The sequence below is a fragment of the Mus musculus genome, chromosome X, assembly GCF_000001635.26.
Source record: "Mus musculus strain C57BL/6J chromosome X, GRCm38.p6 C57BL/6J".
In the NCBI taxonomy this organism is placed as follows: domain Eukaryota; kingdom Metazoa; phylum Chordata; class Mammalia; order Rodentia; family Muridae; genus Mus; species Mus musculus.
The window spans coordinates 69679843-69701576 of NC_000086.7; the positions used below are offsets into that span (position 1 = coordinate 69679843).

The 21734-nt window shown below is 37.0% G+C and overlaps 1 protein-coding gene across 8 annotated transcripts in view; it reads left to right on the forward strand.

The window, feature by feature from the left end:
- Aff2 (AF4/FMR2 family, member 2) overlaps positions 1-21734 on the forward strand; it is a 511865-nt gene that overhangs the window by 319653 nt on the left and 170478 nt on the right. For all 8 annotated transcript variants that reach the window (XM_006527821.4, XM_030251226.1, XM_006527820.4 and 5 more), the window contains exon 4: positions 14102-14146. In XM_006527821.4, coding sequence (XP_006527884.1) covers positions 14102-14146 — 45 coding nt within the window. The remainder of the gene's footprint in view (positions 1-14101; positions 14147-21734) is intronic.

The following is a 21734-nucleotide window of genomic DNA, read 5'->3' on the forward strand; positions in this document are numbered from 1 at the left end:
ATGAATTCATGCTTTGGTACTGAAACTTTGAGGTTTTGAGTTGATTCACATAAGATAAAAATCTGTCTGTTATGACAGGTAAAATGAATGAAAAGACATATGATTCCTAGTCATCTTAACATATGATCAATCTTTGATAACAGTGGAAGATTTGGAAATCATCATGCATTTCCTTCAGGATAATCATTTCAAACAGAGTCATTTTTACGTGGTTTGGCTTCAAGTTTATTGATGTAGCAATTGATATACTATGTGTTTATTGCCTTTGGCAACAATGTATCTGTAAGTCAGTGAACATCTCTCATGTGACTGGAGCACATTGGCTGTGGGATTCACATATAATTTCTTTAAATAACATCTAAATTGTTATTATCTCCCCAATATTAAAAATTGAACTGTGTAGGCAATGATAGCATCTGTAAATTTATGAATACAGTGATCCTAACATGCCCAGAAGATATTATTTTACCCTGGTTCATCTCTTCCTCTAGCTCTTACCAGTGTTCTGTTCCTTCTTTCATTATGTTCTCTGAGTTATTGAAGGAGTAGGATGATATAGACTTCCCATGTATGACTGAGCACTCCCACAAACACATATTCTCTGCACTTTGATCAATTGTGAATCTCTACATGAGCTACCATCCACTGAAAAAAAGAAACTTCTCTGATGATGTCTGAGAGCTATGCTAATCTATGTATATAGGGATACTAATTTAGAGGGCAGTTTGACAAGAAACCATGGAATGATATATTTCAAGTGCTAAATATAAATAACGACTAACCAATTATACTGTGGCAAAAAAAAAAAACAGGTTATCTTTGAAACTCAGAGAAATAAAAGTATTTCAAGAGAAGCAAAAACTAAAATGAATCACATAAAAACAAGCCAATACTGCTAAAGATACTTCTGGGACTCCTACAAACAAAAGAGGGGAAAAAGAGATTGTTTACATTTAAAATATTGCCCCCCATTCCTGATCTCCCCTCCATTAAACACCCACCCCATTCCCTTTCCCATTGCCTCTAAGTGGGTGTTCCCCCACCAACCCATCCTCTCCCACCTTAACCTTCTAGCATTCCCCTTCTCGGGGCCATCAAGCCTCCACAGGATCAAGAACTTCCCTTCCCACTGATGCCAGATGAGGCAGTCCTCTGCTACATATGTAGTAGGACCATGGACTGGCCATGTATGCTCTTTGGTTGGTGGTTTAGTCCCTAGGAGCTCTGAGGGGTCAGGTTCATTGATATTGTTGTTTTTCCTATGGAGTTTCAATTGCCTTCTTCAGCTCCCTCAGCCCTTTCCTCCAAGGTTTCCATTGGGGTCCCCAGGCTCAGACCCTCAGAGGACAGCCATACCAGGCTCCTGTCTGGAAGCACATCATGACATCAGCACGAATGTCAAGGGTTAGTGTCTGCAGATGGAATGGATCTCATAGTGGGGCATTCTCTGGATGGTCTTTCCTTCAACCTCTGCTCCATATTTGTCCCTGCATTTCCTTTAGACAGGGACAATTCTGAATTAATTTTTTAAGCTTTTTAATTTTTTTATTTTTTAAGCTTTTTTTTCCAGTTCAGTCATTATCCCCCTCCCTGTCCACTCTCTGGCTGTTCTTCATCCCATTCCTCCTCCTGCCTGCTTCCAAGAGGATGTCCCACCCCCAACACCAGACCCTGAGGCCCCAGGTCTCTTGAGAGTTATATGCTTCTTCTCTCCCTGAGGCCTGACCAGGCAAACCTCTGCTGTATATGTGTTGGAGGCCTCATATCAGCTGGTGTATGCTACCTGGTTGTTGCTCAGTGTCTGAGAGATGTGGTTTTCCCATGGGGATGCCCTCCTCCTCAGCTTCTTCCAGCTTTTCCCCAATTTAACCACAGGGGCCCTAGCTTCTGCTAATTTGTTGGATTTAAGTATCTGCATCAAACCCTTTAAGCTGCTTGTTGGGCCTCTCAGAGGGCAGCCATGCTAGGTTACTGTCATTCATGTCCTTCATAAGAGCATAGGAAAGGAAAAGTTTCATGAGAAGAATAGATGTTGCATTGTATCTTGTTTAGTACTATTTTGGCTGTCCTCTTTTGAAGGACCCACTCTTTTATAAAGAGGATATAAAGGGAATAGATCTGGGGGAGAGGGAGATAGGGAGGAGCTAGGAGGAGTGGAGAGTGAAGAAGCTGTGGTTAGGATGTATTGTATGAGAGATGACTATTTCAGAAGAAGAGAAGAAGGAAGGGAGGAGGAGAAAGAGGAACAGGAGGAAGAGGAGGAGCAGGAAGAAGAGGATGAGGAGATAGAATATAAAGTAAAACTGGAAAAACATCTCATTCATATCCAACTCAGCAAAGCATCAAATCATTAATATAAAGAAGGTAGGGAAGAAATAAATGATAACTAAGTCAACAAAACTACAGGAATCAACAAGTGCTTTTCAATAGTAATACTAAATACAAATAGTCTTACTTCTCCAGATAAAAGACCCTAAGTGACTTATGGGCTATTATAAATAAGATATAATTATTTGATACCTACAGTAAACACATCTCATTGTCAAATTCATAGAATTTCTTGAATTAAAAGGATGTACATTAATATTATAAGCAACTTTAAAAAGCAGTAATAGATAAACTATTATCTGACAACATAGACATTAAACCAAATTAGCCAAATGAGATAAATAAAAAGATAAATAAATAATTATGTTATAAAAAGCAAAAATCTATCAATGAAATAGAATAAATATATATGTATTCAATCACTGAGCAGCAGGGGCACCAAGTTTAATTAAGAATAACAGTATTCAAAATAATAGCGAGTGATTTTAATACCCAACTGTCATCAATAGATAGGTCATCCTGTTTTTTAAAATCCATAAAGAAGGTTTAGAGTTAAAACTTAACTATTAAAGATATTATATAGTCTATAAAAATCCATCCAAAAATTACAAAAGTATATATTATTCTAAGCAGTCCATGGCAATTTCTCCAAAACAAATCATATGTTGGGCCAATGCAATAAATAAAAATAAAATAATTTCTTACATTTCTTATAAAATGATACTGTAATAAAACTAGGTATGGCTACAATTCAAAACTACAGAAACTATAGATACATGCAATAGATACAGTAAGTTCCTGAATTTAAGAAATTAGATGAGTAATTTTAAAAATACTAGAATCCACTAAAAATGAAAAAAAACAACAAAAACCATATATATGACATGTGATATCTTTATTATGTATTATATATTATATATTAGACTATATACATTATACATTGTATATTATATATTGCATATTATATTATATGTTATATGTTACATATAATAAGTAATATATTGTAGATATTATGTAACTGTGTATATAATTGTATAAAGTTAGACAATATATAATGTTTAGAGAGAGATTGTATGCAAGAAGGAAAATTCCAAGAACATTCCAGTTGACTTAACAAAGTAAGAAGGATCAGGGCCAGGTTGCAAATCATAATTTATAATTGAACAAAGTAGTAATTTTGTGTACTCTTCTTTCTCAAACATGAGACCATCTTCATGTTGACCAAAGTATTACTCTCAGGCAGTTTACTTATCTGGAGACCAATCTATGATTGATGACCTGAAAATGAAGGTTGGCTTTTAATTCACTTGAAATGCAAACAGATTTGACAACCTATAGCTAATGTAGCATTTTTTTTAAACAAAACCAAACACCTACATAGGCCTTCAATTTACACTGCTTTTCAGAGAAAAAATAATAACTCACATAGAAGCTATCAAGAAATATATTTCACAGCAGGCAAATTAATTGGTTTTACAGTATTTGAATGGAGGGTTTGTCAAATAAAACATGCCGTGACAGTTAATAGTGTCATTTAGAGCCAGAAAATTATTGGCTTATTTGTTATTGGATAAAAGGAAGGCAAACATTTTGTATTAGGAAGTTTTAATGTGTTTAAAATCCTCATTAGGGATTAATGGACATGCTTGCTTAGCATAGCACCTCATTAATTTGAGGCTAAACAGTTACTTCTGTGTTTCAATCTCAGTGTTGTTCCTTAACAATTTTTTTATACTTCTCTTTAATTAGATTTTACATTTGAGTTTGGTTTTTACACCATTGGAGATGTAGAATTAATTAATGAGATTTATAAATTTAATGGAAGTAAGTTATTCTTAGATATGGGCTCATTTTAGTGAGCAGTTAAAGCACATGTAAGTAGACGCAGATCTAAGAGATTTCAGAAGCATAGAACAAATGTGAACTTCCTTGAATATATTTAGCAGTGTCACTTGGCATTAATAGATAAAAGTGTTTTAATTAGAGTTATAAATAATAGGGGAGCTGGCGAGGTTTCAGTTTCCCATGCACATGGCTTGTTCTTTAGGATCATCACTGTCAGAGAAGAGCAATTGTAACTGTTCCTGTGGAATTGCGATGTCATCCACTGGCAATTAAGACAATCCTAAGTGCAGGCTTTTGAGAGTCAATAAGGCACCAAGTTCATTGGAGGTTACTTTGAAAGTGGAGCCATGTTCTATCAAATAAATTCTGTTGTCACATTTTTTATTGAGTGTCTGTGTGAGTACCATTTTTAAAATCAGTCCTACTTACAGGTTTTTTTTCAGGGAGATTACACTGAGAAATTGGGCTTCTTTATTCTAAAGTTGGCATTTAAATAATTATGTTTTTAGCAGAAGAGCATAGCGTTTTTTAGGGTGAGTGACCACCAAAGTCAAAGGAAGAATTTCTTTTCTAAAGGACTTTGAAAGAATGAAACTAAAGATAAAAAATTTTCAATTCATTTTGTAATTGTGATTAAAGTAGTTCATTTAAGACCTCTTCAAGGATCTGCGGCAGTGTCTTTGGAAATTTCTCAAAAGACCTTAGTGTCAGCTTCACATTTATTCTTTGTATCTTAGAACAATAAATGTTTTGAAAACCAAGACATATTATAAAAGATAATTATTTTATGCTTCATGTTGATGATCATATATTAAGTGTATATAATTATTGTTGAAATAGTCTTTCCCAGGAATGAGCACATTAGTGACTTATCCAATACCAATACAACATATGCAAATATATATATAGGGTATATACTCACTGATAAGTGGATATTAGCCCAAATGCCTAGAATACCCATGAAACAACTCACAGAATTAACAAGCTTAACAAGAAGGAAGGCCAAAGTGTAGATGCTTCAGTCCCACTTAGATGGGGGAACATAATAATCACCCGGAGGGACCTGGGTGGGAGAGGGGAGGGGGAGGAAAAGAGTGAGCAGGATCAGGTATGGGAGGAGACAAGGGAGAAGTCTAGAGTGTCAGGAGAATGAATAGAAATATGTAGCAATGGGGGGTGAGGAACGGGGAAGGCAGTAGGGAGGAACTGCTAGAAAGTCCCAGACACCAGGGAGGCTCCTAGGACCCAATAGGGATGACAGCCAAAACATCCAACATTGGGGAGATAGAACCTGAAGAGACCACCTCCAGTAAATATACATAGCCTCCATTGAGAGACAGGGTCACCCACCCATCTCAAAGTTTTTAACCCATAATTGTTCCTATCTAAAGGAAATGAAATTCAGTGACAAAAATGGAGCAAAGCCTGAAAGAAAGGGCATCCAGAGACCATCCCACATTGGGATCCATCCCATGTGTAGATAACAAACCCTGACACTACTGCTGATGCCAAGATGTGTTTGCAGACAGGAGCCTGGTATGGCTGTCCTCTGAGAGGCTCTGCCAGCACCAGAATAAAACAAATGCAGATACTTACATCCAACCATTGAACTGAGCCCAGGGTCCCCTATGGAAGAGTTAGGGGAAGAGTTGAAGGAGCTGAAGGGATTGTGCCCCAATAGGAAGAAAAATAGTATCAACAAACCAGGCCCCTTGGAGCTCCCAGAGTAAGCCACCAAACCAAAGAGTATACATGGGCCACTCCATCGCTCTTGCTACATATGTAGAAGAGGACTGCTTCATCTGGCAGCAGTGAGAGGGAAGGGGCTTGGTCCCATGGAGGCTCTATGCATCAGCATCGGGGGACTCTAGGGTAGTGAGGCAGGAATGGGTAGGTGGGGGGAGGAGCACCCTCCTAGAAGCAAAGGGGAGGTGGGATTGGATGGGGGGGTCATGGAAGGAAGACCTGGAAGGGGGCAATATTTGAGATGTAAATAAATAAAATAATAAATAAAATATTTTTAAAATTAAAAACCAAAACCTAAACCAAATAACACCATATAGACTGAGAAGGTTAAATTTAGGAATATACATGCATATACATAAGCATATATGCATGTAATAATAATTAATGAAAAACAAGGTCATAAAATTTAAAAAGAGCAAGTCAAAAAGGTGATGGGAGATTATATAATTATATCAAAATTTCAAAGCATAAAAGAAATATTAAAAATAAAATATTGATTATTAACATATAGAATATCAGAATGATCATCACTTCCCTCTCACCTTCCCTCCCTCCACTCTCCCCCTCCAAATAGCCTTCCTTGTATAGCAGAACAGCAAAGTAGAGGAGAGCACAACAAAGGAAAAGCAAGCAAGATGGGTCAGAATCTAGGAAGCCTATAGTCTATGAGAATTTGGCTCAAATTTTGAGCCTAGATGGAGGTAAAATTACAGAAAATATTGGTGTGTGATTTTGGACTTGAGAACTTGGCCAGAGGTGGAAACCACACATTTTGAGTATTGGCAATGGTAGCAGCCACAACCAGAATGAACCCATTGATCATTTCAAGTGATAAGTCATAATTATTAGATATTTTCTTTATATACATTTCAAATGCTATCCTGAAAGTCTCCTATACCCTCCCCCTGCCCTGCTCTCCTACCCACCCACTCCCACTTCTTGGCCCTGGCATTCCCCTGTACTGGGGCATATAAAGTTTGCATAAAGACATTCCTTGTTCCTTGATTCTTGATTTGTTATAGTAATATTCCTAGTTTATTATTCTGTTTGGAAAATGTCTATTACACATGCGCACACACACACACACACAAACACACACACACAGACACCATACCAGAACACCCTCCTGATTATAGCTCCCTCTTTTATAGAAAGTAGTTTTTAAAACATGTAAATGAACAGCAAGCTAATGGCTATTCAGAACCCATGGAATTAAGTACTCTTGACTTTAAATTCTGTATGCCATTAGGTACTCTTAGCTGATGATGGCCTTTTCTACATATGCATTCTGCCGTTGCCCATACCTAATGTAATCAGTGAAGAGACGTCTTCATAATGAAACACACTGATCACCCTTTCCCAGCCTGCCAACCACTCCTCTTATTTTCTGTTGTCATATCCCCTTAAGTCCTTGTCTCTAGTCTCCTTTGTCACCTTCAGTGAGAGCCAGCAGATGGATCAACAACCTGAAGCTTTTTATGAACTAGGTCCCTGAAGAGGATTTAATGATTAATTAGCAACATTCAGAAGATGTCACAGTGTCAAGCCTATAACAGCACCTCCTCCTTATGAGCCACAGAAGGGACTTAGAATATGAACATGAGCATGAACCTACTACTGGGCTAAGCTACCCTGATATACCTTACTTCATTTCAACATCACAGAATTTCCTAAAGCAGTTTATTTTAATTGTTCTCAGGTAAGTAGGGAAACACATTCAGGTAATTTTTCCCCAAGGTCATAAAACAAGTTTCAGCACTGGAATTTGAATCAAAATCAGTTGAACTTCAAAGACACCTTAGAGATTCCAAAAAATAGAGGAAATAATATTCCCCAGAACAGGGGAATGCCAGGGCCAAGAAGTGAGAGTGGGTGGGTTGGGGAGCAGGGCAGAGGGAGGGTATAGAGAACTTTCGGGATAGCATTTGAAATGTATATAAAGAAAATATCTTATAAAATAAATAAATAAGTAAATAAAATCATGCAATTTGAAAATGAACAAAAGCTTATTACCACCTTTTTCATTTTACTTGTAGTCTCTTGTATGATTTTAGGCAGTCATTTTCTGTATTTGTCTTGGCTTATGTTGAATTCCTTTAAGCTTCATACTCTGCTCTTTGTCCTTTTCTTTTTTTTTAGAGAGAATAGTATGGTATTTATTAGCCTATTTTACATGGAGAATTTTGATCACATATCATCCTGAAAAATTGTCCAGGAGCAGCATTTTTATAATTTCTTGGTTTTGAGATTATAATTACATCAGTTACCTCCTTCTCTGCCTCCCCTCAAATTCCTCCTGTATACCTCCTTCTCCAATGCTCTCTTTCAAATTCATGGCCTTTTTCCAAGAACCATACTTTAAAGTAAGCATCAATTCTGTGGATACACGTGAGTTTTTCTGTTTTAAAATAAAACTGTAGGATGAGCTGATTTGGCCATGCCATCTAACTGTTGTGACATCTTTGTTGTTGTTGTTGTTGTTGTTGTTGTTGTTGTTGTTTTGATTAAGGTCATATTACCCAAGAACGCCTGTCTGCAGCTTATGTAATATTAACTGCTCCCATTTAATCATAAACTCTTGAGTACAAATGAAACTAGGGATAGATTAAGATGATGCAAGAAACAGGGACAGCAATAGATCCTAATGTGTGTGTAGTTTGTAGTTTTCCAAATTCATTTTGGAACCTGGGACTCCCTGGATGGAGAAATCAAAGACTCTGAAAATACAAATAAGAAACAATAGGCTGCTGTTCCCATGTTTCCAAATGACCTGTGATGGAGATTAAGAATTTGAATAGACCAAGGCTCATTTTTAGGAACATTATAACCTGCGCTTTCACTTTGTTATTTATCACTTTATTATTTATCAAGGGCCTCTGTAACACAAAATTCAATTATGAGGATAAATGTGGTTAATCTGTTAATGAAAATACAAATGGAATTCATTTGAAAGTTGCTATCAGTGTCAATTGTAGATATCATTTAATTGAGCCAGTTATTTAATTTACAATTAAATTTACAAGTTTTATATTTTACTTTGAGAAATCTTTACAAAGGTAGAGTATTCGCAGAATAGTAGGCTTTGATTGCCACCTATTGTTTTACAACCTTGGAATGATTTATGATAAAAAAAATAAAAAAAAAAACAAAAAACAAAAAACAAAAAAAAACTACCTTTCTTCCCTCACATTCCCTTAGCAATAATGCACTTAGAGGCACACACCAAACTCCTATGGGTTAAACATGTGATAAACTTTATTCTTTTAATGTTTCACACTTATCTCCATGTTTTCTATTAGTTCTAGTCACTGCTTATGTCTCCCAATACCACAATCAGGATATTTTTGATATCTTGTATTACCCTAATCCAAACTGATTAATCCCAAAATGATTAAAACTTCCTATGCAATTCATTTATTGTTGCTGCAGTTAGTTTGATATTTGATGATTTAAATGTCCCTAATTATTTCGTAAGATATGCCTGTATCACGAGCCAGATGATTTATATGTGGCCTCTCTGTGGCTACATGCAATAGCTGCCTACCTGGTTAGATTCAGAGGATAGGCTATGGTGAGCATTATCATTCTACACGCCACTTGCTTGATGATGTATGCCTCCCTTCCCTGGCTCTCAGGGGATCTTATCCATGCCTAGCACAAGAGAGTCTTCTAGGGCCGGGAGTAAGAGCACAGCCTCCCCTGTATGTTATCCTTGTACAGTTACTTTCTACTCTAGAAGGAAGGGATGGAGATGAGAGATTTGAAAGCATGCTGCAGCTCTGAGTGACTAACTTGTGATTTGTGGACTATTTGAATACTCAAGAGTGGATCCAGAAAGAGAAGTTGGTGCCTCCTGACCTAAGCAACAATGTAGCTGTTCTAATCCCAGTACTACCATTACTTCTCCGGAACTCCTAGGAAAGGTGTAGGTGGTTTTGCCTGAGACAGTGTTTGAGAGGACAAATTCTAACCTTGATTTTAGTGTGTATTTCTTCCAAAGTGTACTGTGACACCAGAGTAGTGCTGCATTGCAGGGGGCTCAGAAAGTTAAGTGGCCTCATGTGGCTCCAGCACTTCACACTCCCTGTTGGCTCTTTGCCAGCAGGTCCAGGAGAGAGGAGAGAGTTCCCAGTCCTGCCGGGGTCTTTCTGAGCCTGAGCAGAATGGCAAGTGTCAATGGCCCAAAAGAAGCACACTAAACCAGGAGTCTTGTTGAAGCAGGAACTCAACTTTATGGCATCAGCCTCTGGCTTATATAAGTTCAGAACATAGGGAGGGGTATTTCTGGTGGGGTAGGGAGGTGGGGAAGAGTGATGGAGGGTATGGAGTGACAGACAGGGCCAATGACAAAGCTCTCCATTAGCAACAGCAGGGCAGAGGCAGGGCCAAACAGGACTTGCTGAGTCATCCCGATACAGAAGTTACTGAGACAGGTCTCAAAACTAGAGCCAGGTTCAGGTTTGTCCTCAAGGGCCAAACCAGGGCCAAAATGGGGCACAACAACTCCTGTATGGCTCAAGGACTACAGTGCAGACCTCAAGGCTGGGAGCTTCTGTTGGATATGGCTCTGTCAGTGAATACCAGTAGAATACCAGAAGAATACTAATAGGTATTCTTTCCTTGGCACTTAAATGAGTCCTCCAGTAACTTATTGTCTATTTCTTCTGTAAACAGACAATTTCTCTGGCTCTTTATTTTCATGGAGTCTTCAACATAAGAGTGATGTTGTCTTTCATCTTTAAGTCCCTCCCCCATCCCTATACACCATTCTGAGCACAGTGTGAGCTCAATCAGGATTTGTTGTCTAAAGAAGTAAATGGGAGACCTGATGAATAGGCAGACTGTGAAGGAATTAATTTCTATTACCCTTGTGAAGGCTATCTTACCATGTATGTCCCAGTGGGTTTCTAATTGTTTTTTTTTTTTCCTGTCCCATCTAGACCTTTAACTCTGAGATACAGATGAGGTCTCACAGCATTTGTCATTGTAAGCTCCCATGCTCAATGCTTTTCCAGACACTTAGGAAGTGTTTTCTCCTTAAGAAGCACTTGCAGGGCTGGCGAGATGGCTGGTGAGATGGCTCAGTGAGTAAGAGCACCCGACTGCTCTTCCAAAGGTTCAGAGTTCAAATCCCAGCAACCACATGGTGGCTCACAACCATCCATAACGAGATCTGACTCCCTCTCCTGGAGTGTCTGAAGACAGCTACAATGTACTTACATATAATAAATAAATAAGTCAAAAAAAAAAAAGAAGCACTTGCAGCTCCATTTGAGTTGTTTGTAGAGAAACCAGCTTTCAGACTAAGCTAGATATATTTGCAGAAGTAGTGACTTCATGAGAAATACTAGATTCTAAGATTTTCTTAAAAAAAGAAAAAAAAAACAACTGTGTGTGGCTACATAAAGGTTTGTCTGTAAAGTTCTCAGTCCTCAATGATACTGTCTCTGACTCTGATTGTCATTATCTGACTTTCTGCAGTCCTCCGTGTCCACATCTCTTTTTCTTGACATAATTTCCTTCCGTAAAGAAATGAACATCTGTAACTCCAGGAGGAGCAATGATATTTGCAGCTGGCATGAGGCAGCTATCAGATGCACTTTTCATAATAGAAGTAAGAGAAATCACAGAAGAGAGGCCATAGCACACTCAGCATCTCTCAGTTTACTTGCTAAACTCAGGAGCACCAGAGTTTCAAGAGGATCAGTCACGATTACTTTTACTTTACATTTAATTATATTTTATAGTTATAAAGGCTGAAACTTTGAATATGCCTCTTATCAAGGTTTCTAACCCAAGTTTTTTGACTCAGGAGAGTACTCTTTCTGTTGGTAAATATTGGTGTTTAGGCCTCTTTAGTTTCAAAATTAATATTGATATGTTTGTGTAAAAAAGCTAAGCAATGGTACTGGGAGGAGAGCATGATGCCAGATATTTATCCTGTAGCATTAACTCTGACACTACACAACAATGACAATTTAAATCTTCATTACACCTTGGGATATTTGTGTTTGGAAAAGGTATTAATTGAAAATTTAAGAATCATCTTGAAAACTACAATTGCTGTACCATTGAGAAATTAGTGGGTATGTTTTTTTGTTACTATGAATTACCAATAAGAATTTTAAGTTGTAGAATAATATGTTAGACCAGAAAATATACATTCTGTGGACTATCACTAGTTGTTAATTTAAAAATCAGAATCTAAAGTAGTAGCTAGAAAGATGATTCAGCAATTAAGAGTATTTGTCACTTTTAACAAGCATCATAGCTCTAATTCCAAGAGATCTGACACCTTCTTTTTGCCTCCATTTGTGCCAAGTACACATGTGATAAGCATATGTATATGGATATACATGGAACGTTCTCCTTTATAGAGAAATGAGGAAGAAAAAACTTGTCGTTTTTTTTCTTCCTATTGCATTTCTGCCTATTGCCAGCCTGATTCAAAATAGATTTTAAAAGTATTTCTTGAATAAATTAAAGAATAAATGAACTACATTAGGCCAATCACTGTTGAGCCCCTATATAAAATCTATAATTTAAGGTGCTTTATAACATGTGTCTAGCCCATTTTTGAGCCATTATTTGTAGTGTCTCTTTAGCCTATATTCAAATGTTATTGCATTAGGAAGGATGATTATATAATTTGTCATTCAAAGTGGAGAATGTTTAATATGAAAGGGAATACAGATAATAATTAAGCTAGAATAACAAGTGTAACTTGGAAATGTGTGTCAATTCAGGGTAGCTAACCTCATTATTGGACACCATCTCAGCATGCCTCTTTTACTTAGGATCTTATGCTTCCTGAAACTGAGACCTTACATGTAGAAGGCATTTAATAAATTATGGTCAAAAATCAATGGCTATTCAATAATGAATTTTATAATACTTGAAGATTTACATGATATCACTTGCATTTTTGAGGTTGAAAAGAAATCTGGTGTCACAGGCCTTTTTTGATTTCCTCAAATATGCTTTAACTTTGTTCTTCAAATATTCTTAACTTCATCTGTAATCTGAGCATAATAATAAACCAGAGTTGCAAGAGGTCTCGGGTTCACAGATCCTGTCATAGTGTTCACAGTACAGGACTTGCCCATGATCCCTCAAAGCAGTTAATGAGAGATAACTGCTGTTTTTCTTCCCAGAACACGAGTAATGGGATTTTTTTTTAATCCTGAAGAGAGTGAAGGTTTGAAGAGGAGAGGTGGGGATGTTTAGGAGATGCTCAGATCTTGCACAAGTACCATGGTGCCAGGTGGTAGTTCTACTTGCAAGCTCCTCATCATTCACCATAGTTAACTGCTACCTCATGGTGATGTCTGCCTCATCGCATTCACTGGTACCCAAGCCCTGGGAGAAAAATGTCATTTGCTTGACATACAGCAAGTACTCAGCATGTTGAAGTTAAGGCTGGATTTTGATTGATTAAGAAAATGTCACACACAGAGAGACAGAAAGATGCCTCATGGTATTCACTTACTATCTGCTTGAGATTTCCTCTAAATGCCAAGGCAAATCTGCAATGCTCACAGGAATACAGTTTATTTTGTATTAAAAAATATGTAGGCATGAGGGGAAGTGACTAGTCTTACTGCAACTTGATATGCCATGTTTGGAAGGCCTGCCTTTTCGCAAAGAGAAATGGAGGAGGAGTTGATGGGGGAAGGGGAAGGTAGAAAGAGGAGAGAAGGGAAGGAAAATTTTCATGAGGTAAACATTATTATTATTATTATTATTATTATTATTATTATTAAGAATTTTTTAAAATAAAAAATAGGCATCTGGTTGTGACTGCCCAAATTGAAGGAAAAATGAATTAATCAGAGATTTTATATAGCCTACTTCTTCAAATGTAATAATATACAAAACTATGTTTCAGGATTGAAAGGGTGGGAGATCACATGGTTAGGTTCCCATTTTGTATAAACCTGAAGGGGAGGAAACCAGCTAAGAGTCCTACAATGCATGTGAGAGAGCAAGGAGTCACTTTCTTGGCTTCCCTGATTTGCTAGAGTAATACAAGATTAGCCATTTTCAGACCTTGGTGCTTTGCATTTAATAGGAAAAATAAAGTTGTTGGGGTTTTTTTCTGTCTTGATGGCTTATCTGACAGTGAACACTAAACTTTTCTGAGTTTAACTTGGTTATATTTATTATATTTTGTTTATTTTAGGTAAGCCTTACCAGTGATCCAAGCTGTGTTGAAGAAATCTTGCGGGTGAGTTTGAACTTTTATTTCTGTGTCAATTAACAACAAGGCAATCTATCTGTTTAAATTGTTTAAAGTACTCTTGCACTCAACACCCAAGATCTGCTTGTATCACCTGCTTCATTTCTTACCTCTCATTACTCTGCACTCTAAAGTAATTAAAGTTCTGGTGATTTCTTAGCTGGTCTAGGACATAATTTAGAATTCTGGGGGAAAAAAAGATGCCTCTCACCATATTTAGGAAACATTCCCTATTCACACACCATACCTTAATCCTCACCTCACATGTCTGTTTTTGGACTCTTGTTGGGACTTGAATACACTGGCAATGTAATATAGTTATAGGGACTGTGAAGGGAGCATGATCAGGCTGACCATTCATAGCTTGTATGGACAGCCCTACTTAGGAGAATGGGAGAAGCTTAGAGGAAGAACAAAGTTGAAAATACCACAAGAAAGGGAGAAAAATGTATCTACCTATCATCTTTGCCAGTTGGAATCATATGGTAATATAGTATTTAAAGAAGATGAATAATAGGAGGGAGTTCCTGCCCTGGCTTTGCCTTTTGTCACTTTTGTGACTTTGTGCCTTTGGACAGATGACTTCATCTTCCTGAATCTCAATTCCTTGTCTGTCAAATATTATATCATAATTCTCTTGTAAACTGCCAAGTAGTATATAAATGCTCATTATTATGATAAATGATAACCGGTATAGGCATGTGGAAACCATGCAAGTTTTCTTCCCAGAAAAGAAGACAAAGTGTGTTTCAGTGAAACTTAGTAACCCCTTTCCCTCAGTTAACAACATCAAACTGACTCTCCTAAAGCCCTGGGTCCTAGATAAGTAAGTGCTTTCTCAGCAGGCTAGTATTTGAAGCCATCCATGCCAACCTGCTGCCAAAGAATAGTGAAGAACACTAAGCTGATTAAAGTCACCTTGGCCTGCTAAACACTTTTCCTTCCTATGGCTATCTCTGAATCTGCTTCAGCCAAAAGAGCATGCTTTTGAGAATTAAAAAAAAATTAGTCTTACCTGTTTGATTGGAGATGATACTCTATAGTCTGAAGATATGGTGGTCACTTTTGTAAGAAAGGAGCTCAGCAATTTGTTCAGTATCTATCCTTTGGGGCCTGGGCATTGACAGGAGCCATACCAGTCACAGTAAAATCTATAAGCATGATACACCCTGGGAACTTGGCTATTTGTTCCATTGGGTAGATACTGGAAATTCCCTACAATCCTTCCTTGTTATCCAGCATGTTTAAAGAAAGGCAAGAGTAAAAGAAATGGCTTACTCAGTGGGCATGGTAACCTTCGTCTACTCTTGGTTCCCTGAGGGGCAAGCATAAATAAACTGCATCAGTCAGGGCTTTTACTTTATACCCAGAATGTCATATCCACCTAAGAGTCGCCATCTAACTTGTCACTATTGAATTCTCTCCTTCAGGCATCCCACACTGGTGCTTAAGTGTGTCATACAGTGACAGTGAGGGAATTAGTGAGAACACCTGTAAGAGTCTGAACACTTAGGGAAACAGCAGCCTTTCACTTAAGCATGGAAAAAAAGGCCGGTAGCCTTAGTAAGTTCATAAAAAGTAGCTGCAATTGAAAAATTAAAAGTCCTTCTGCTCTTGGAAGAGAACCTAGGGAAATTTTGTGTTTTGTTTTCTGTTTTGATTGGTTGATTGGTTTTGTTTTGGAAGGTGCATTGATTGTTTAGAATTCTGTTTGATTTATTTTCTTCAGTAGTGTTATAAATGAACAGAAGTTCTCTTATGGAAGAGTGGAATGTTTTATTCCCTATATATGGAACAAGACTTAACTTTCCAAAGTTTATTCCTAAACTCTTATGACTTGTATTTAAATTGTTGTCGACAACACTGCATGTCACGACAGAGCATACTTTAGGACTTGTTTTTATTCACATGTCCATGATGCTGATTTTAGGACCCTGTTATCTCTAGGTTGTGTCCTTCTTCAGGAAAAATATTTTTCTTTTTCTCAGCTTCTCCAGTGAACCCCTCTGTGCTTTTCGAACTAAATTGATTCAAACACAGACAAAGTAACTTTTCTTTTTCTCAGTTTTTCTCCTGAATCCTTCTGTGTTTTTCAAACTAAATTGATTTAAAAGCAGATTCATCTCTCATAGGTAAAATAACTGTGTAGCTGGAAGATGTGGCTCTAGCCCCCTGAGGAGAAAGAATTGGCTCCCAGTTGCTCTTGGCATTTCTTTCCTTAGGAGCTGCATTAGTCTGTTTATCTAAACTACAAAGGAAGATAACCCCCTTTCTACCTCACTGCCTACCCCCTAGTGAAGGAATTTTATTAATTAAATTTGTTCTTTGACAATTTTATATACATTGTATATAATGCATTCTGATTACTCTTATCCCCCCACAATCTCTTATCTCCCTCCCACCCCTGTCAACCACTCCCTCTATTGATTCCTTTCTCACATTTCTGTCATACTGTTTTCTGACAGTAGTCACTGTACAGGCTATTTGCTTATGTATATTTTAGTTTTTCATTCTTCTAACTTTCCTTCCTCTCTGATCTTCTTTTCCCTACTATATATGAAAACCCAAGGACAGATTTTTCATTAGCCAGGTGTGACACCATCAGTCTATCTTATTGGCAACCCTGCAAGCAAGGGTGGGTCTTGAAGGAGGCAGAGGTGGAGTAAATCATAGTTTTCTTTGTTGTTGAAATCTAGTGGTCTCTGCACTATTCTTAGCTGTCAACCGCCCTGCCACCACCAGGCTTCCTTCACTGAGAATCTCTTTAAAATTATATTAAAAAAATGTTTCATACACTGACTAACATTTCTTGCATTCAAAGAGAAAGCACTAACAACATTAAAAGAGTTTGAACAATCCATAATGACAGAAATTCCTCTTTCTTGGCATTATAGAATATTTTCATGTTTCATTTCAATTGTTAATAAAGACAGCAATAGCAAGTATACTACTCATGATAAAAGAAGTACTACTAATAATATCTGGGTAGCATGTAATACATTTATTTGAATCCTCAGAGAAACCTTTAAAGGCATAATTTTTATAAATTATGTACAACATTCATCATGCATATATTTTCACAAAATATGTACAAATTAAATTTTTCATATTCATTTTTTTAAAAACATACTAGAACGTATTCACCTACGAAAAAAATTTCATAAAACTACTTTGTCGCACAAAGCAAGCTACATAGGCGCAGGTGTATTTGGCACTTCACAAGAATATTATCGCTTATTATAAATTTTATAAATCAGCCATTTGTAAACTAGATCCTAGCTTATATACTTATTTCTATCAGTGTACCATTTGCTCTTTTAGAGTCAAGCTACTCTCTAGTGCAAACAGAAATAAAAAATAACAATAGCTCTACCCAGTGATGACATTCTGCGGTTACAATTCATTTATCATACAGGGATTCCTAGACTGCTCGTAAGTAATAATATGGGCAACACCAGCAGCTTCTTTTCTGAGCTCTACGGGTTTTATGCATCATAGACTCATCATTTCTGGGAGCATTAAGCCAATGAGAATAGCATACTCTAAATGCTACCAGCTAAGGATGGATGTTCAGTGATTATTTGTTCTGCAACAATATGATTTATTTGTATCTAGTAAGAATTTACATAAAATGTCAACAAACTATCAATTAAATCCTTTCTAGAGTCAAAAATGCAGATAGCATGCTTCTCTTAGATTTGATGCTGAACAGATTGTGTTTCCTAGCAAAGTACCTTCTGTAGATGATAATTTCATAGGCAAACATCTGTAAGGGTAATTCACTGTTTATGAGAAATGCTGAATTCACTATCTAGGATTTAGGAACTGTATTTGATAAACTGTGCTTTTTACAATTTCCCTTGCCATATGGATCAGGTTGGTAAACACTTACACAGGCACCACTTTTTGATTACAGCTGATCTGCGTTTCCACCGCATATTAAATTATGGCAATTCTACTCCTTAGTTTTATATTTATGTTTATAGTTTTATCATGGAACAAACTTGCCAAATAATTACAAGATAGCCATATACAGTATTTGTTATTTTTAATTTTTAATAGGGTTGGTGAAAAGGTTGATATTATGAGTGAGATAAAATGGATCAGGGAACAAAATTGGTCAGACACTTATGCCTGAAAGAAAATTTGGTTGTATTATCATAATTATAAAGAATAATCAGTACCTTTCAGAAAAATTTCCTTTACAAATTTAACCAATAATTAGTCAATTGATTTTATATCCTGCCAAATGACTATGTAAATAGTTTTGAAATTGAACTCATGTAGGATATTTTCTCTATAATTCTCTTAAATACTAATTCTTCTGGAACATCTCTAAAAGTATCTATCCCATTCCGGTATGGGTTTTTAAAATTATAGTTTCTTGAAATACTATATAAATAGCATGTCTAATGAAGACAACAATTGCTTTATATAATTAAGACTATAATTAATGTTAACATTGATAGAGTCAAATAAATGAACTAATGATTTTACCCCTACCTAATCTGACAACTAGTTCTTACCTAATGACACTGTGAAATATGTAAATTTATCAGCAGGTGAAAATACCCTTGACTGGGTAAATTATATGAAGTACTACCTTTTCTGAAGCTAATTCAAACCTCTAATGGACTTAATAAAAACCATGCACATATGAGGTGAGCTATTCATAGAACCAAATTAGCCCATAACATATATTGTCCATTATTTGCTACCTAGTAATCATTTGCCCTTGTCTCTAACACAAACCTAACCTAGAAGAAAGATGCTAAATTTAATTATAAAAACTATTATGTGAACAATGAAGGTAAGCGCTCCAATGTGCTTCCAAATGCACCCAGAACCTGGCAAGCAGCTGAAATATTTTCATGTGGAATCTAGGGGTTTACAGCTAGCATATGAGGTGAATTTTAAATTATTTTACAGACGTCATTGTGAAAGTGAGTAATGTGAGTAACGAGGTGACTGGCTCAGTGAATCATGAGAACCTGTCACACATGGGGAGATGTCAGGAAAGAGATGATGTCAAATACCAGTAACTTAGCAACGGAGCATTTAGCTATACAGGGAGGGAGCAAGAGTAGTCCCTTTAAAAGAGCTGAGTAGATATATGAGTCCCTATATATTTTAGGTGAGCTATAAAAATAAGTCTGTTTTCCGTCAACCTGTTTCTTTTCATGAATATGGTGATTCATTATTTTCCATTGAACTGAATGAAAGCCTGGGAGAATTTACACCATGTGTAAAATTTACACCTGCTTTTTGTATCTTAGATATACAGAAAAAGGCAATGAAACAATGCATTGGCTTGACAAAGAGGGTTCTAGGTTTTTCTGAAAGAAGAAACAGCTTTTGTTTGAGAAGCAGCATTTTGGTCCTTGCTTTGCCAGTAGAATTAATTTGGGAGAGAAAATGATAATACAAGAAAGTTTGCCATTCTATTTGCTACTCTGCAAATATAATACCAGTGTCTGAAAAAATGCATCAAGTTAGCAACCTTTTCATAATCAACATGGTAGGCATCTTCTGATTTAAAAAAAAAAAAAAGGAAGAATAAAGTAAAGATCAGTCTTTCTCTAGTATATAAAAAGCATTCTGGAGCCTTCCAACTGGATTTCTCCATGCACTCAGTCTGAAATGTGTAGTTGCTTCTGCAATAGGGTTTTCCCTTTAAGTTCCTGGAGGCAGCAAAGGGTGATAGGAATAGTTTATACTATTTTAGAAATCTTTTGTAGCCTTCTCCTGAACAAAAATTTGAAGTAAAGTTTTCCCATGCCTGGCACAGGGGTCAGACATAAGCACACATACAAACAAGTAACAGTAAATGGACTCAGTAGGTTTTGTGTGTGTGTGTGTGTGTGTGTGTGTGTGTGTGTGTGTGTGTGTATGTGTGTGTGTATGTGTGTGTATGTACATACATACCTACATACATTCATACATACATACATACATACATGCATGCATACAAACACATGTATGTATATTTTTGTGATTATGCTAGTCAGAATTCTGTGAAGGACCAGAACAATCTGAATGAGGTACATGACTGCTTTCTGAGTAATACAACAATGGCTCCTGGCAGAAAGGCCAAGAATTTAGCAGTTGTTTACTCAGAGAGAGTGGATGTCTCAGCAGTCTCATTATGGTAGTAAATCCTGGAGAATTCCTAAAGAGCTGGTGGTCTTCTGTCTATGTTGAGAACATAGATAGCTTTTATTATCAGCTAAGGAATATCTCAACAACAGAATGAATGCACTTGCCAATGAAACCAAGGATAAGCCATCAAGCAAAACCTTCCCTTTTACATGTCCTTTAACGTGGACTGTTATCAGAAGGTATGACCCAGATTTAGGGTTCCTCCTCAAATGATTCAATTAAGAATATCCCTCACGTGCTCAGATGCTTGGGTCTTAACTGATTTAAATGTAGCCAATCAAGTTGACAATAAAAATTAGCCATTAGCTATAACAGTGTGTGTGTGTATGTGTGTGTGTCTAAAAACAATAATTAAAGAAGAATAGGTGATGAATTTGAAAGACTATCAGGGGCATAGGGCAGTAAAAAAAGAGAGAGATTGTTACTTGTTTGTGTGTTTTCAGGGCTGACCATTTACTATTGTGTAGCTAATTGTGTTCTTTCCTCAGTAAGACTATTTCTCCCACTCCCCTCATTTCTCAGTTGCCTGTAGTTCTTTGTATAGGGTTGAAACCTCACGATCCTTGATCCTTCCCTTGTCTACCCTGCCATGTCTACTATTATTAATCTTGTTCCACTGACATTAGGCAGTCATACTGGTGAGATTTTATGTGTGTAGCCTCTGACATTGTTAGGAGACACAGTGTCACAGAAAAGTGCCTGGTCCTCTGGCTCTTATTCTGCCCTCTTTTCTGCAATAGTCCCTGAGCCCCAGGTATGGGAGATGTGGGCGTGCATTTTGATTGGTTGGAGTTCTGTAGTGGCCTCCATGTTTCAAAGAGAAGTTTCCTTGATGAGAATTGAGGACTACATTTACCTGTGAAAATAAGGACAAATATTCAGAATATAGTTAAGGATTATGCTAGTTTAAGAAAGTGACAATTGTAGGTTCTCCAAAATTCTCAGGGTTTTACAAGCTCTGAGTAGTTGGCTAGGTTTCCAGTGGCATGCATGATTTCCATCTTGTTTAGTGTGTCTTAAGTCCAATTAAAGAGCTGCTGGTTACTGCCAAGGTATTCATGTCACTGCTGTACCCATAGGGTTATCTTGTCATGCTGGTTATTTTAGTGGTTCATAAGCACCATAGCTGGGTACAACTATTGATTGTGTCCTTCCTTCTCATATGAAAGCTACTCCTCAGGGAGGAGGCTAATCAGGTCAGTTTCAGCTCAGGGTCCTCTGTGTGCTGGGTCAGAAGTACATGGAATCTTCAGCAATAGGATCTCACCTTCCACTTTTTGGAGGGCAGGGTAAAAACCAAGGACAATAGCAGTATCCTGTGATATTTTGGGAGACTCTTGAAAATCCCTGGCCAACAAGGCAAAAGAGAGATTTCCATGTTTGATGCTAGGGTTTTCATTACAGTCTTTGGGTCTGG